General features: G+C 32.3%; 1 protein-coding gene across 1 annotated transcript in view; it reads right to left on the bottom strand.

Annotated features, from left to right (window-relative positions):
• Nucleotides 1-17,572, bottom strand: part of Zcwpw2 (zinc finger CW-type and PWWP domain containing 2) — a 140,234-nt gene that overhangs the window by 38,567 nt on the left and 84,095 nt on the right. Inside the window, exon 4 of the mRNA XM_076843076.1 lies at nucleotides 10,720-10,834. Within this exon, the coding sequence (XP_076699191.1) occupies nucleotides 10,720-10,834 (115 nt within the window). The remainder of the gene's footprint in view (nucleotides 1-10,719; nucleotides 10,835-17,572) is intronic.

Genomic DNA, 17,572 nt, shown 5'->3' with positions numbered 1-17,572 from the left:
ACACTTTTGTGAGTTTTTTCCTCCAGGAGGTCCACCACATTCTCACTATGTAGCACAGAGAAAATTCTCCCAGGATTTTAGCAGGATGAGGAGGAAATGTGCCAGAGCACATTTGGGTTAAAGCACACTTGGGTTCAATCCTCACAACCAATAATAAAAATTAAAAAAAAAAAACAGTGGATCTTATTATAATTAAAAGATAGAAATATCAATCCTGACAAATAATTAAAACTGAACAAGGCCTATCCTCAAATGAAATCCTCTAACATACTGGTTTTTTTCACAGCCTAACTAACCTGAGGGAAGCAAATGCCCAATCCCAGCCCCTTCGGGTTGTTCTTTAACCTAAACAGGTGAAGAAAAAGAATGAAAAAAAAAAAAAAAGAAAAAAGAGAGAGAGAGACAGAAGAGAATTAAGAAAAAAAGAAACATAAAGTTCATAGCCTAGAAATGAGACCTAATCATGGGACTTATTATAGAATGTTTCCCCTCCCCTCATGCCTTAGCATTGTACTAGTAAAGGATTATGATTATAGTTCCTATTACTCAAGACATCATGCTCATCTTTCAATAAAAATTATAAGGCATATTAAGAGGTAAAATGAACAAATTGAAGAGACAGAGAAACATCAGAACTGGATCAGATTTGGTAGGAATAGTGTAATCATCAGATTGTGAATTTAAGCCAATTATAGTTAATATATAAAAAGCAGATGACATGCAAGAACTGGTGAATAATATAAGCACAGAGATGGCAATTCTAAGAAAGAAAGAATAAAAAAAAATGCTGGAGGATCAAAAGAAATGGAAGAATGCTTCTGATGAGCTAATGAACAAACTAGACACAACTGAAGAAAAAAACTCTGAACTTGAGGATATATTAATAGAAACTACAAAAAACTGAAAATCAAAAATAAAAGAGGCAAAAAAAAGAGAGAGGAAAGAATATTGAAATATGAGACAACTAGAAAAATGCAAAAGTGTAATTTGTACATAACAGGAGTACCAGAAGAAAAAATGAGAGACAGGAAAGAAATGATTTGAAAAACGATTTCACAGAATTTCCCCTAAATTAATATCTGGCACCAAATACAGGTCCAAAAACTCAGAGAAATACTGAGGAAGATAAGTGCTAACAAATCTACACTTAGTCTTATTTATGTTAAAATACAGGAAATTAAAGAAGAAAAAATTCTTGAGTGATTCAGAAGGGGGGAAAAAACCCTACTTTACCCCTAAAGAAGCAAAGATGAAAATTATAACTAACTTCTCCTCAGAAACCACATAAGCAATAAGAGAGTAAATAAAGTGTTGGTGGAAAAAAATCAACCTAAAATTCAATATCATATTGAAAAATCCTTTAAAAGCAAAGAAATAAAGACTTCAGTGAATGAACAAAAATTAAGGAATTTTTTTTTTTCTGGTAGACCTGCCGTATGAGAAATATTAAAAGAACTCAGATCTATGTTTAAAAAAAAAACAGAGAATGAATGGTGAAGATCAAATTAAAAAAAACTTTCATTTTTCTTAATTGATCTAATAACAATTTATTCAAAATATTAAAAATAATAATACATTTGGCTATTTATACTCATGTACATATCTTCTGTGTATGTTTATATATGAATATACATATGATTCCATATGCTTATATGTAAGCAAAATGAATGCCATAATGATTCATGGCCCAAGAGGGAAGAATTAGGAATAATTGTTACTATAAGGTGTTTTCACTAGCCATATAGGAGTACAGTTACTTGCAAGTGAACTTGACCTAGTTATAAATGCATACTGCAAACTCTAAAGCAACTACTACAAGTTTTCAAAAAAGTATAATTGTTGAATGTAAAGGGAACAAAATCATACAAAATGCATAATTAAAACCACAAAAAGGCAAAAAGAATGGAAGACAAAAATAGCAACAAAGAATAAATGCAACAAATAGAAAATAGCAACAAATATGGTAGATGGTAGTTCCACTATATATTAATATGTTTAATCATATTAAACATCAATGGCCTACATGCACAGTTAAAAGAAAGATATATCATACTAACACAATGAAAAAAAGTAGGAGTAGCAATATTAATTTCAGATAGAGTAGATTTCTAATCAAGGAAAGTTGTTAGTAATAAAGAGAGCATTATAGAAGAGGTCAGCACTCCAAAAAGACATAACAACACTTCATGTGTATGCAATGAATAAAAGACAAATATCATAAAGCTGAAAGGATAAAAAATTATCCCAGTATTATACCTTGGGACTTCAACTCCCCTCTGTCAGAAACAGGCAAATCTAGAAGGCATAGCACCCTCAGTCAACTGTATATATTTTACATTGATAGACTACTTCATACAATAACTGTATAAGATACATTCCTATGTTCATATGGAATGTTCACTAAAACAGATCACATTCTGGGCCACAAACAAATCTTAACAAATTTTAAAGAAATAAAATGATGTCTGTTCCTAGACCACAATGGAATTAAACTAGAAGTCAATGGCAAAAAGACAGCTTACACATCCCCAAATACTTGAAGATTAAACAACATACTTCTAAATAGCACATGGATCAAAGAAAAAAATCTCAAGAGAAAAACTAAAAAAAAAAAAAAATTTTTTTTTTGTACCAGTGATTTTGAACACAGGGGCATTATAGTCCTGAGACACATCCCTAGCCCTTTATAGTTTTTGAAACGGGGCTTTGCTAAGTTGCTTAGGACCTCACTAAGTTGCTGAAGCTGGCTTTTAATGTGAGATCCTCCTGCATCAACCTCCTGAGCCACTGGATTACAGGTGAATGCCACTGCACCTGACTTAAGAGACATTTTGAACTAGATGAAAATGAAATGTAAGGTATCAAAATTTCTGGTATGCAAAATAGAGTTGTAGACCAATAGTACAAAATAGAGGACACTGAGATAAACCCACATAAATACACTTATCTCATACTAGACAAGGGTGCCAAAAACATATATTGGAGAAAAGATAGCCTCTCAACAAATGATGCTAGGAAAACTGGAAATCCATATATATCAAAATGAAATTAAACCCCTATTTTTCACTGTGTACAAAACTCAACTCAAAGTGGATCAGTGACCTAGGAATTAGACCAGAGACACTACATCTAATAGAAGATAAACTAGGCCCAAATCTTCATCATGTTGGATTAGGCCCCAAGTTCCTTAACTAGACTCCTAAATCACAATTAATAAATGAGATAGTTTTAAACTGAAAAGCTTTTTCTTTGCAAAAGAAACAATCAGTAAGGAAAATAGAGAGCCTACAGAATGGGAGCTATTTTTTTGAGAGAGAGAGAGAGAGAATTTTTTAATATTTATTTTTTAGTTTTCGGTGGACACAACATCTTTTTATTTTATTTTTATGTGATGCTGAGGATAGAACCCAGCACCCCACGCATGCCAGGTGAGCACGTTACCGCTTGAGCCACATCCCCAGCCCCAGAAGCAAATTTTTACCACATGTAAATCAGAGAACTAATTTCCAGGATATGTAAAAAACTCAAAAACCTTAACACTAAAAAAACAAATAACCCAATCAATAACTAGGCTAAGGAATTGAACAGATACTTCTTTGAAGAAGATATACAATAGAGCAATGAATATATGAAAAAATGTTCAACATTTCTAGCAATTACAGAAATACAAATCATAACTACTCTAAGATAAACCTTACTTCAGTCAGAACGGCAGTTATTAAGAATACAATTAACAATAAGTGTTGGTCAGGATGTGGGGCAAAAGGCACACTCATACATTGCTGGTGGGCCTGCAAATTGGTGCAACCAATCTGGAAAGCAGTATGGAGATTCCTTAGAAAACTGGGAATGGACCTACCATTTGACCAGCTATCCCACTCCTTGGTTTACACCCAAAGGACTTAAAAACAGCACACTAAAGTGACGTGGCCACATCAATGTTTACAGCAGCACAATTCAAAATAGCTAAATTGTGGAACCAACCTAGATGTCCTCCAATAGATAAATGGATAAAGAAACTGTGTAAATAAACACAATGGCATATTACTTAGCATTAAAAGAGAATAAAACCATGGCAATTGCAGGTAAATGGATGGAGCTGGAGAATGTCATGCTAAATAAAGTAAGCTAATCCCCAAAAACCAAAGGTCAAATGTTTTCTCTGATAAGTGGATGCTGATCCATAATGGGGTGGTGGGGGAGCATGGGAGGAATGGAGGAATTTTGGATAGGGCAAAGGGGAGGGAGGGGTAGGGAGGAGGCATGTGGGTAAGAAAGATGGTGGAATGAGATGGACATCATTACCCTAGGTACATGTATGAAGACACGAATGGTGTGATTGTACTTTGTGTACAACAAGAGAAATGAAAAAAATTCGGTTCATTTGTGTATAATGAACTGAAATGCATTTGGTGTTATGAATAACATATTAGGACAAATAGATTAATTAATCAATTTTAAAAAGTTCTGGGATGCAGCAAAACCAGTGCTTGGAAGGAAATTTACAGTAATGAATGCATACATAGCAGAGAGGAAGAAAGCTTTAAAACCAATAACTAAGCATCTCATTTAGGAAACTGGAAAAAGAAAAGCAGATTAAATCTAAATTAAGCAAAAAATAAGAAATGAAGAATTAGCATATATCAAGTAGTTTAAAAACAGGAAGTAAATAGAAAAAGTCAACAGAGCCAAGAGATAGTTCTTTGAAAGATCAATATAATCAATAAGACTCCACTGAGGCTAACTACAAACAAACAAACAAGACAGAAAAGAAAAAGAAAAAGACACAAATTATAACATTGGAAATGAAAGAAGGTGACATCTTTTCAGTTACCATTGACATTAAAAGGATAATAAAGAAATTTTATCAACACAGATTCTATGTCCACAAATTTGATAACATATTTAAATGAATCACTTTCATGAAAGATGCACTTGGCCAAAACTCCCACAAGAAAAATCAGCAAATTTTAATGGATCCACATATATTAAAGAAACTGAATAAATATAATAACACTCCAAAATAAAAAGCACAAAGCTAAAATGGTTTCACTGGTAATTTTACCAAATATTTGAGAAAGAAATTATGTATACAAACTCAGGAGACAGATGTAGAGGAAATATTTCTTACCTCATTCAATGAGGCCAGTTCTTCACTAATACCAAAAACAGATAAATATCCTAGAAGGATAGAAAACTATAGACCAATATTGCTTATGAACACAGATACAAAAATACTTAATGAAACGAAATATTAGCAAATCAAATTCAACAATGTAAAAAAAATAATACATTATGATCAAGTGAGACTTATCCCAAGGATGCAAGGTAGTTCAACATTTGAAATTAAATTAATATAATCCAACACAAAGAAAAATCATCACATGATCATATCAGTAGATGGGAGGAAAGCAACTGACAAAAATCCAACACCATTCAGTATAAAAATCTTAGCAAACTAAGAGAGGATCTTACTCAACTTGATCAAGAACATATTTTAAAACATCTAAGGCTAATATCTCATTTAATAATTACAAACTAGAAGATTTCCTGTGAAGATCAAGGACAATAAAAAAATGTTCCCTCAAACCACTTTTTTTAAACCTTGTGATGGAGTTTCTAGCTAATGAAATAAGACAAAGGAAATAAAACAAAGTTTTCAAATAAAAAATAAAATGGTGTTTGTTCATAGATGTTTGATTGTCTATAAAACATACAAAAGAATTAACAAAACAAAACAAAACCTCCTGGAACTAATAAATGATCATAGCCAAGTTAAGGATAATCTCATGTAAAAGTCAGTCCCTTTTGTATATACCTACAACAAATAAGTGGAATTTGAAATTAAAAGACATTATCATTTACATAAATATTCCCAAAATGAAATGGTTTGGCAAAAATCCAATGAACTATGTACAATATCTAAAGGAAAACTACAAAACTCTGAAGAAATAATAATAATAATTATAATAATGATAATGATGATGAAGAAATATGGACTGGGGATGCAGCTCAATTGGTAAGAGAACTTGCTTGGCATGCAAGAAACCCTGGTTTTGATCCCCAGCACCACAAAATCATCATCATCATCATCATCGAGACATTCTATGTTCATGATTAGAAAAACAACATTGTTATGATGTTAACTGTTCTTAACTTGATTTATGGATGATGCAATTCCAAAAAAAAGTGTCAGCAATTTATTTTGTGGATATCAGTTAACTGATCATAAGGTTAAATGGAGAGAAAAAAAGACCAAAATAACCAACATATTTTTGAAGATGAAAAAAGTTGGAGAACTGGTATTACCCAACTTCAAGACTTACTATAAAGCTAAAGTAATCAAAATAGTTTGATACTGATAAAAGATTACACAAATAAATGAAACATAAGGGAGTCCAGAAGCAGACCCACATAAAGATAGCAAAGGCAATACAATATAGCAAAAACATAGTCTTTTCAAGAAATAGTATCAGAATAACTGGACATTTACATGCAAAAAAATATGAATATAGACATGGATCTTATACCCTTCACAAAAATTAATCTCAAATAGGTTCTAAAACTTAATATAAAATGCAAACTATAAAATTCCTAGTACACAGCCAATACATTTTGATCTGAATATCCCCCAAAGGCCCATGTGTTGAAGGGTAATGCTTTAGGAGGTGTGGCCTTGTGGAAAGTCTTTACATTACTGGAGATGCCCTCAAAGAAATTTGTGGGACCTTGGCCATTTCCTTTTTCCATTTCTTTTGCTTCCAGGCCATAAGGCAAGTACTTTACTCTAGAACATGTTCCCTGTCATTATTCCTTCGGGTGCTAATGATATGTCAATGTGGATTCATCAATTGTAACAAATGAACTATGTGTTGTGAGATGTTGAGTGAGGAGGCTGTGTGTGGTAACTTCAGAAAATATATGGGAGCTGTATGTACCTTCTACTCACTTTTTTGTGGACCCAGACTGTCTATTTTTTTTTTAAGTGGATAATACGAGCAAAAAAGCTAGAGATAAGCACATCCACTCAAAAAGGTATCTCATGAAAGACCTAAAAGCAATGGGTCCACTTGATATCTACTGGAACCTCTAAAACTGTAAGCCAAAATTTAAAAAAAAAAAAAAAAAACAACTTTACTCTGTATAAGTTAACTATTTCAGGTATTTTGTTACAGTGACAGAAAGCTGACTAATACAATAAGAAGAAAATCTAGATGATCTTGGACATGGCAATGACATTTTAAATACAATATAAAAGGGATGGTCCATGAAAGAAATTAAAAACCTCTGCTCTGGAAAATACTCAGCAATAAAAGAGAATAGAATCATGGCATTTGCAGGTAAATGGATGGCACTGGAGAAGATAATGCTAAGTGAAGTTAGCCAATACCCCCCAAAACAAATGTCAAATGTTTTTTCTAATGTAAGGAGGCTGACTCTTAGTGGGGTAAGGAGGGAGAGCCTGGGAGGAATTGATGAATTCTAGATAGGGCAGAGGGGTGGGAGGGAAAGGGAATGGGCAGGGGATTAGCAAGGATGGTGGAATGTGATAGACATCATCATCCAAAGTACATGTATGAAGACATGAATTGGTGTCAACATACTTTATATACAACCAGAGATATGAAAAATTGTTTGGTATACATGTAATAAGAATTGTAATGCATTCTGCTGTCATTTATGTTTTTTAAATCAATAAAAAAAGATAATGAAAAGACCTTCTATATAATGGAGAAAATGTTTGCAAAATGCATACCTGATAAAGGGCTAGCATTCAAAATATGCTAAAAACTATCTATCTATTTATTTATTTAGGTACCAGGTATTTGACTCATGGGCATTTATTTATTTATTTTTATTTTGAAAGAGGGTCTTATTAAGTTGCTGAAGGATTCCCTACATGGCTGAGGCTGACCTTAAGCTTGAGCTATTCCTGCTTTAGCTTCTCAAGCTGCTGAGATTATAGGTTTGCATCAGCATCCTCAGCTAAAAGTACTCTTAAAACTCTAAGAAAATGAACAATTTATTTAAAATTGTGGCAAAAGATCTGAATAGATTCCTCACCAAAGAAAATATAAAGATGGCAAATAAACATATGCAGGAATATTCAACACTATATGTAATTAGGGAATTGTAAATTAAATAGCGAGAAAATACTACATACCTATAAGAATAGCTAAAACCCCCCAAAAACTGACAACACCAAATTGTGGTGAAGATGTGAAACAATAAGTTCTCTCATGTATTGCTGATGGAAATGCAATGTGGTACAGCCACTTTAGAAAGCAGTATGATGATTTCTTATAAAACTAAGCATATTCTCATCATTTGATCAGGAATCATGCTTCTTGGCATTTTCCAAAAGGGACTGAAAACTTATGCTGACACAAAAACTTGTGCTTTAATGTTTACAGTATATTTATTCATATCTGACAAAACTTGAATGCAATTAAGATGTTCCTATGAGGTTGAACGATAAACTATAGTACATATAAACAATGGAATATTATTCAGTACTAAAATTAAGTGAGCTATAAAAACCACGTAAAGACATGGAGGAAACATAAATGCATGTTACTATGTGAAGCCATATGAAAAGGCTACATACTTAAGTCTAACTATATGACATTTTGGAAAAGGCAAAACTATGGAGATAGTAACAAAAGGATCAGTGATTGTTGAGTGTTAGTGGGATTAAAATACTATTTAAAAAATACTATTATATTTTTAAAAATACTATTTTTAAAAAATACTATTATAATGAATGTTCCTATAAAAAGCTGTCAAGCCCCACTAAAAGAATTACCAAGTTGGAGCAATAGTTAATTCAAGAACAATAACAAAAAAAGAGCAACTAAATCATATAGACAGAACTTTGAAATCTGTTATAGTCTGATTGAATCTTATTTACATATTATTTCATGATCCTGCATATTTCAACAATGAAAGACTTGTATCAGACATCAGAGTGTGCCAATTTCTGTAGAATACAAAGAATACGAGCTAAATATTAGTAGAATTATTTCTGTGTTAGAATAAGCAATTGTTAGGTGAAGAAATCCTCAAATTTACTGGAATGAAATAAATGAGTTGTCTCTAAGGTACTCATCTTTTGTGAAATATCTTATTAATGGCTAATTATCTCTCAAAAGTACTTTTGAACACATAAGAAGTCAAATACTGTACCAGAATCCACACTGTATGCTAAGCAGACTAAAGGATTAAATTGACTATTTTAGAGATAGTGACTCTGAGTGAGCTTGCTATAGTAAAGATGGAACTCCTAGATATCTGCTCATGTTCCCCCACTCTAGCCACCTGGAGGACAAAAATGAAGTATTTCAGCTTATGGCTCCCAAAAATCACACTAAATTTTACAAATTCTGCATGCAGAAATCATCAAACTTTCATCAAGAAAATGAGCTACTGCTAAAAAATCAAACAAAAAATATGCCTCCTCAGGATCTCAGAATAGAAAATGCCAAAGGACATAAGGAAGAAGTAGCTTGGCACATACCTTGGCCAAGATATATTTCCAAAACTTATTGTGAGAGCAAGTGTATTGTGAGTAGGAGATAGATGTAATATAACTTTAAAGTAAATGACTATATTACTTAAAGGTATTAATGGTTAAAAATATTTCAAGGCCTATTGTAGTTAAACAAGATAACTGTATATAGTCTGTGCAAGACACAAAATTGTATTTGTGACAATAGAGTCAGTTCAACCTTTATTGCTAATAAACACAGACATTATATTTTCAGCACAAGGAATAAAATTGCATTTGTGGCAATAAATGTCTCTTCTCCTGGTTTCAGAATAAACCTGTGTGGTATGCTTATCATTCTTTTTCCATTCTTTTCAAATCGACTTATTTTCTTTAAAACCTAAATTTAAGTGGTTGGGTTATATTTAAACTTTTTCTCAAGTAAAATATTTTCATATAAATTAATTGAAAATATACATAAAACTTTTCCAAAGGAGAAAATAATCACTATTTCTTTGAAATTAAGTCATCACTGAAGGCCAGATCTTTCCACAGAGCAATCTTTTTTAGAAATTAAGGTACTAAGGAAAGAAGGGGCCTTGTGAAACATAAAAATTATGATCACTAAGTTAAAAAAAATACAACATATTTAAGTTTATTGAAAATTATCATTTTTATGTGACAATCATAATCTTTTAGACTTAAAATGTGTTATATCTATTATAATCTTTCTAATGAATTAGGTTAAGAAATAAATCATAACATTTATGATTCAAGAGAATTTTCTTTGAAATAGATTTTTACTTAATTATAATAGTTCATCTTTTATTCCTGGCTTGAATTTACTTAAAAATAAAACATTTTCAAAATACTATGTTCTGAAAAAATATACATATCCAAGTAAAATTATCATATCAGAAGTATGTTTTAAAGCTATGGTTTCTAATTTTGAATTATTTATATTGGTTTTGAAATATACAAGAGACCTGCATAGATAAAAAGGATAACCAGAAGTATTAATTGCAATCCCAGTTTTTAATAGAATATATTTTTTGTCATCAAAAGTAGCTTCCAAGGACAAAATACATGCTATTAATTAATGCAAAATTATTTTCCAATGGACACAGACATAGTATCTCCCTATAAAGATACAGAGATTTTAAAATGTGTAAACATTTTAAATAAATAAATAAATACTTCTTTGGGGTGGTAAAAACAAAAAACTCATATACCCTGCTTTGACAGGCAGCACATTTCCAGTCTTTGCTCATGAGAATATCCATAGAATAGATATGCTTCTTGAAGTGCACTTTTATACCACTTCTTTTTATTTGTACATTTTCCTGGCTAAAAAATACAAAAAAGAATAAGATATATTTTTAAATATGTAATTTTATTTTAAAATCCAAACTTACCTATTGAGCTGGAAGTAAATCTACTACTTTGAGCATTGTATAATATATTACTCAGACTTTGGTCTGTGATTGTTGCTTTATGACTTAACAGTTTAGTGCAGATGTAGGAATTTTGCAAGCTAATAGGCAAAAGGGTAAGATGCTTAGCTCACTGACCTTGTATTATGATTCATCTTATATTTAGAAGGTTTCTTAAACTTTTTGTGCCTGGTTATCTGGAAAATGTGAATATTAATAATATGTGCACCATAAACTTCCATGAGCCTTATGTAATAGGTAATAGTTTTTTAGGATATAAGAACGAAAAAAGAATTGCAATGAAGGTAGAGCACATTTTCTACATGCTTACTTAGTTTTTTAGAAAATGAAGAATCCATGGGTTAAAGCTGACTATAAATATTATCTAATCAAATAATTTTTCCAAACTTTAAAAAATTGCCAGAAAGGTTTCCATGTTTTTTGTTACAATTTATAAAATGAATGCCACTTTTTTTTGGGAAAATTTTACCATCATAAAAACATGGAGATTCATTCTATTCATTCATATTTGCCACCTATGTATAAAGATCATAACTTTATCTCAGACACAGAACATAATTCACCCTTTATATAGAAATATAAATTCCTATAGCATCCATATTCAATTTATAGAATGAAACTATGTATAAAGCTCTTCTCAAATACCACCAATATTCTTGGAATCCCCAAATTAATATCAACTATCTACTCTTATTAAAGTTATTATTTCATTTACTGGTGTTTTACATTATGACTTGTATTATAGCTATTTGTGCTCAAGACTGTCACCATCATACAATGAACAACCTACAAAGATAAAGGAAATAAATAATATTTCATCTTTGTAACTTCTACAGTACTCATTTGCTTAATACCTCATTGCATATATAAAAGGATTCAGAAAGTGATTGCTACTTTTATTTTGGATGTTGATTAATTTTATATAAAGGCAGTAAAACAATATTATCAAATAAAAGTACACCTTTGTACACAGGATCTACAAATTTCATTCATTAAGGTATTTCTTAGTAAAAAGATATAGGCAGATTCAATTTATTGAAACTGGAAATTTTAAATTACTTTTAAGAATATCTAGCCAGGTACAGTGGCACACACTTGTAATCCTAGTAGCTCAGGAGGCTGAGGCAGGAGGATTGAGATTTCAAAGCTAGCCTCAGCAACTTATTGAAGCACTAAGCAACTCAATGAGACTCAGTCTCTAAAGGGCTGGGTGGGGATGTGGCTCAGTGGTTATGTGCCCCTAAGATCAATCTCTGGTACCCCCCTGCCAAAAAAAAAAAAAAAAAAAGATTATCTAAACTAGCTTTTGCATATTTGAGGTACTTCTACAATTCCAATGTTTTCATGATTTTAAGTAAGAAATTATAGTGGAAAATCACCAAAAGCTTATATGGCACTAAACAGTTGCTACTAGGTGAGTATGGTTCACATCTGTAATCCTAGACTTAGAGGCTGAGGTAAAAGGATTGCAAGTTTAAGGCCAGCCTAGGCAAAGTAGGGAGACCCTCAACAACTCAAGGAGACCCTGTCTCTAAATAAATAAATAAGAAAGAAAGGAAGGAAGGAAGGAAGGAAGGAAGGAAGGAAGGAAGGAAGGAAGGAAGGAAGGCGGGCTTGGGATGTAAGCTCAGTTGGGTAAAGTGCTCCTTGGTGAGAAGGGGTGGGAGAGATGCTATACCTATGGGTATAGTATTAAAAGGTGTTTTTCCCCCTAAAAAAATCAATGTGATATAGCCCAAATAAATTTGAGTGAGTTAAGGGAACTGAAAGCTTTGTTTAAAACTTCCCTGGGAACCTTTAAGAACTTATTGGTTGATATGTGCCACCTAGTGGTAATACAAATGAACACATTCAGGGAACTCAAAAAGTTCTATTTTATAAAGAATTTCAAATACCAGATTAGGCTCAACTGTGCATTTTATTTTTGAATTAGGTTGTTTTTTCTTTTTTTAATTCAAGAAATCACTGGTTCAAATTCTAATAGTATGCAATGTGCCTGCTTTCCCATACTGGACGCTGTTTATCACAAAGGCAAACATAATTAATAGTTTCCTTTGTATTCTTCCAGAGATATTGTATGTATTTACAACCATTTAAATAATTTGTATGAACATACATTTTAGAAGGACATGTTTATATTTTTTAAAATTTTCTTACAGATTGCTTATTGATTCAATATATGTTGTATATTCAAGGTCTATCATTGAAGAAAATGCATAAAACTTACATTCTAGCGTGTGAGGACAAACAACCTACTACAAGCATAACAAATGAGTAAAAGCTATAAGAGGTGTTAAGTACTATGTAATAAAGACAAGACAAAACAAGAGTGATCACAAATGCTGAGGGATAAGCAATAGAGTGGTCAGGATAAATCATTGAAAAGGTAATATTTTAGTGAAGACCTGAAGGAGACTGGGGAGTTAGCTATTTAGCTATGCAAGGAAAGAGCATTTCAGGCAAAAAAAAAAAATCCCCTATCGTTAATACACATAAATCCAGTTTAAGAGGATGAATTACATAGAGGGAGAGTAATAGGGAATGATGTCAGAAAATTAGTAAGGGCCAGGTCATGGAGGTCCTTGTAGGCTGCTAGAAGGTCTTTGACTATTACTTTGAGCAAAAGAAATGTTATTATAGTGTTATAATTGGAATAATAACATTTGATTTTGTCTAATGTTTTAGAATAATTATTCTCGTTGCATTGATGAGGATAGAATGTACAGGTAAAAGTGGAGAAGCAGGACAGCTAGTTAGAAGTCACTGCAATAATCCAGGCAAGAAATGATGATGATGTGGATTAATGAAGTAGCAAGTCCTGTGGTGAAAAGTGTTAGGATTCAGGTTGTAATTTGACCAAAAGTAATTACTGGACCAACCAAAAACCAGTATGAAAGAAAGTGAGGAAGATTCTAGGGCTTTTAGGCTGAATGAGTAAAAGGTTGAAAACTGCTATGCATTCAGATGAGGTAGGCTCAAAAAAGTGAGGAAGATGAGGAAGTGAGGAAGATGCCAAGTACAAGATGTCTCATACTCATGTCCATAAGAAGGATAACTCTGACATCCAAATGGAGATATCAAATATCAATTGGATAAGGAAATTCATGAGAGAGAATTAATATAAAATTTGGTAATCTCTTTCTCTACACACACATGGAGAAAGGGGGAGGGGGGAAAGAGAGAGAGGGAGAGAGAAACTGTCAGTACTTAAAGCCTGACAACCAAAGGAACGAGGAAACAGATGTACACATACATACCCACATACAAGATACATAGGTACACTATTTGACAAATGTTCTAGTTTTTTGTTTGTTTGTTTTGATAACAGAGATTAAACCCAGGGATGCTTAACAACTGAGCCATATCTCCAGCCCTTTTAATTTTTTTTTTTTTTTTTGAGACAGGGTCTTGCTAAGTTACTTAGGGCCTCACCAAGTTGCTAAGACTGGCTTTGAACTTGCAATCCTCCTGCCTCAGTCTCCAAAGTCACTGGGATTACAGATATGTCTCCACTGTGCCTGGGAACAATGCCCTAGTGATGAACATTTAGGTTGTTTCTAACATTAGGCAATTTAAAACAATGTTTCAATGAAAATTTTATCCATATGATATTTTTTGCCCATTTGAGAGTCTATTAAAGGATACATTTTTAGACATTAAATAGCCAGATTTAATGTATGCATATTTTAAATTTTAGAAGCTACTGTGAAATTACTCTTGAATGAGGAGGTTGCAATCTATGATGCCACATACAATATATTTCCTTACATCCTGGAGAATACTTCTGTTTCAAGTTTTTAGATATGTGGTACACTTTTTAAGGAAAAATAATAATTTCTTTCTATGATCATTTTCATTTCTTCAATTTGGACAATTTTTCATTATTTTTAAAAGCAACTTATATTTTCCTTTCTAAGGAATGACTGTTCAAGTACTCCATTAAGATCTATAATGGTATTTTTCTTATTGATTTGTAAAAGATTTTTACACATTAAAGGGATTGGCCCTTTGCTTTAAATGTTACAATTATTTTCCTGTTTATAGTTTATCTTTTAGTACTTCTGATTTTTCTTTTTGTACATTTAAACCTTTCATTTTTCTAGAACTAAATATGGATGTATGTATGATTTATAATTCCAAATTCATTTTTCTCAAGAAAGCTATTTGTACCCACACCATTTACAAACAAAACCATTTTACTTTTTTCTTATTTACTTATTTATTTAAGTATTTAAAGATGGGGGTCTAGCTACATAGCCCAGTTTGATATCAAATTCCTGGGCTCAAGTAATCCTCCTACCTCAACCTCCTGAATAGTTAGAACAACAGGCTCATAATACTGGGCCCAGCTTTTACTAAATATGACCTTGCCCTGTTCTTCTAAATACTTTATTTGTAGACTCCACTGTTCTATAAATCTGTCAAATCACTGTTAGTAAAAAAAAAAAAAAATGTTTTAACTATTGAAGCTTTAAATCCAAGTCCTTGTCCATGCTACCACTGAATTCCATCCCTGGCACTTTTTAAATTGTTTGTTGAGATAGGGTCTTCTAAGTTGCTGACACTGGCCTTGAACTTGTGAACTTCCTGCCTCAGCTTCCCACATAGCTGGGATTACAGATGTGGAACACCCTGCTAACTTCTTAACAGCTTTTCTATTATTTATAACAGCTTTGTTTAAAACAGTTTTTCATTTGAGTTCCATGGGTTTCCCAGGTATATAATCATCTGCTACTAATGTAATTTTTTTCTTCCTTTCTTATCTATGCATGTTTGCTTCTTTCTTTGGATAATTATATTAGCAATTAGGACAATTTTAAATAGTCATATTAATTCAACTTATTTTTAAAAATCCTATATTTCCCCCTAAACAGCAAATTTTCCTCTATATAAAATATTCAGTCAAATGAGTTCATGTACTCGTTTAAGACATGTTGAACTGATTCACATTTATTTAATTGAGTCATTCCACAGAAGCTACCAAAAAAAGTTTGCAATCATCTTCATAAACATAGCTCTTTATGGCATTTGCTGGTAAATGGATGAAGTTGGAGAATATCTTGCTAAGTGAAATAAGCCAATCCCAAAAACAAAGCCGAATGTTTTCTCTAATATGCAGATGCTAATTCACAATAAGGCAGGGAGCCCTAAGGAAGAACAGAGTTACTTTAGATTAGTTAGAGAAGAGTGAAGGGAAGGGAGGGGAGAGGCTGTGGGGATAGGATAGTAGAACGAAACAGACATTATTACTTTATGTATATATATATGACTGCATCACCAATGTGATTCTACAACATGTAAATCAGAAAAATGAGAAATTATATCCCATCTATGTATGATATATCAAAGTGCATGAATGCATTCTACTGTCAGATATAACTAAATAAAGCAAATAAAAAATTTTAAAAAGCATAGCTCTTTAAAACATTACAATAATCTTTCAATTGAAATATGCCAAGGAATGACCTCTGGGATGACAAGAAATAAGCAGAGTCAGTATCTCACTAAACATAATAGATTCATTCCCTATACTAATTACTAGGATAAAGTTTTTCATGAATGAATATCAAGCATAAATGATTTAGAGTCGTAACACTGAAAAACAGTACAATTTTAAAATACTATAGTATTTAATGAAATAAATGTTCAACTTGAAAATTTATATTCTGAAAACAAAGTAAGCAAACAATGATATTTTATAAATAAATCCAAACTAAGGCAAAAACTACCTTTAAAAAATGCGAAAACATTTACATTTACCTTTCCAGCCAGAAGTTAATTAGATAATTAAGTTCAGATGTGAAAAAGAATTGTTCAAAGTCAAATACTATTCAAAATAGGAATGTAAAAAAATATATTTCTACTCAATTTTTCAAACAGAATCTAGATGTTTTTTAATCCTTTGCTAATATTTCCAACAGGCTATATGACTTTTCTGCTAATATCCAAGTAATGAAACACCCTCTGATTATTTTTAGTCCCCCAAAGTTAAAAAACGAAAATGTCCACTGCATGTAAGAGACAAAATTCCAAATTTCCATTCAAGTTAAAGCTCCTGTGCTCCACAAACTAGAGGTACACTTTAGGCTGCAAAGTGGTTCTCCTTGTCCTTGTGCTTTTCCTTCTCCCATCACATTTTCTGTGTTCTCTGGGGTTGAAAGATATGTATGGAACAGAAAAGAAATTTTTAAAAAACATTTGTTTGTCTGCTGTTAGGGCAAGGTGGAGTTAGTTGGTGCTTTCAGGGCTATAAAGTATTTTTTATTGTGGGGTGCTTTGTGGATTTTCTGAGAATTCTGTCTCCCAACCAGATACATTTGACTGAAGCTCCCTTGAGAGGGCAATGCCTTTCTTTCAGGTGGTTGATTTCAATGCATATTGCATTACCAGTTTTCTGCATCTTTCTGCTTAGCCTGCATGGGGACAGGAAGCTCTCTTAAGTGGACACGCTTTTAAGATGACCTCTGACTATTCCCAGCTATGCATCATTGCCTCTGAAAACAGTGGGAATGTTGGCCATTCTCAGTGGCCCCCATGCTTCTTTAGCTGTAATGAACAGAAACTCTCACCTTGTAAATTTCTCAAGGGGTAAATGAATACAAGTATGCTGTATTGTTTAAGCTCCAGGATA

This window comes from Callospermophilus lateralis, chromosome 1 (assembly GCF_048772815.1).
Source record: "Callospermophilus lateralis isolate mCalLat2 chromosome 1, mCalLat2.hap1, whole genome shotgun sequence".
Classification (NCBI taxonomy): Eukaryota; Metazoa; Chordata; class Mammalia; order Rodentia; family Sciuridae; genus Callospermophilus; species Callospermophilus lateralis.
The sequence above is the reverse complement of the archived record's forward strand: the minus strand, read 5'-3'. Positions and strand labels throughout refer to the sequence as shown.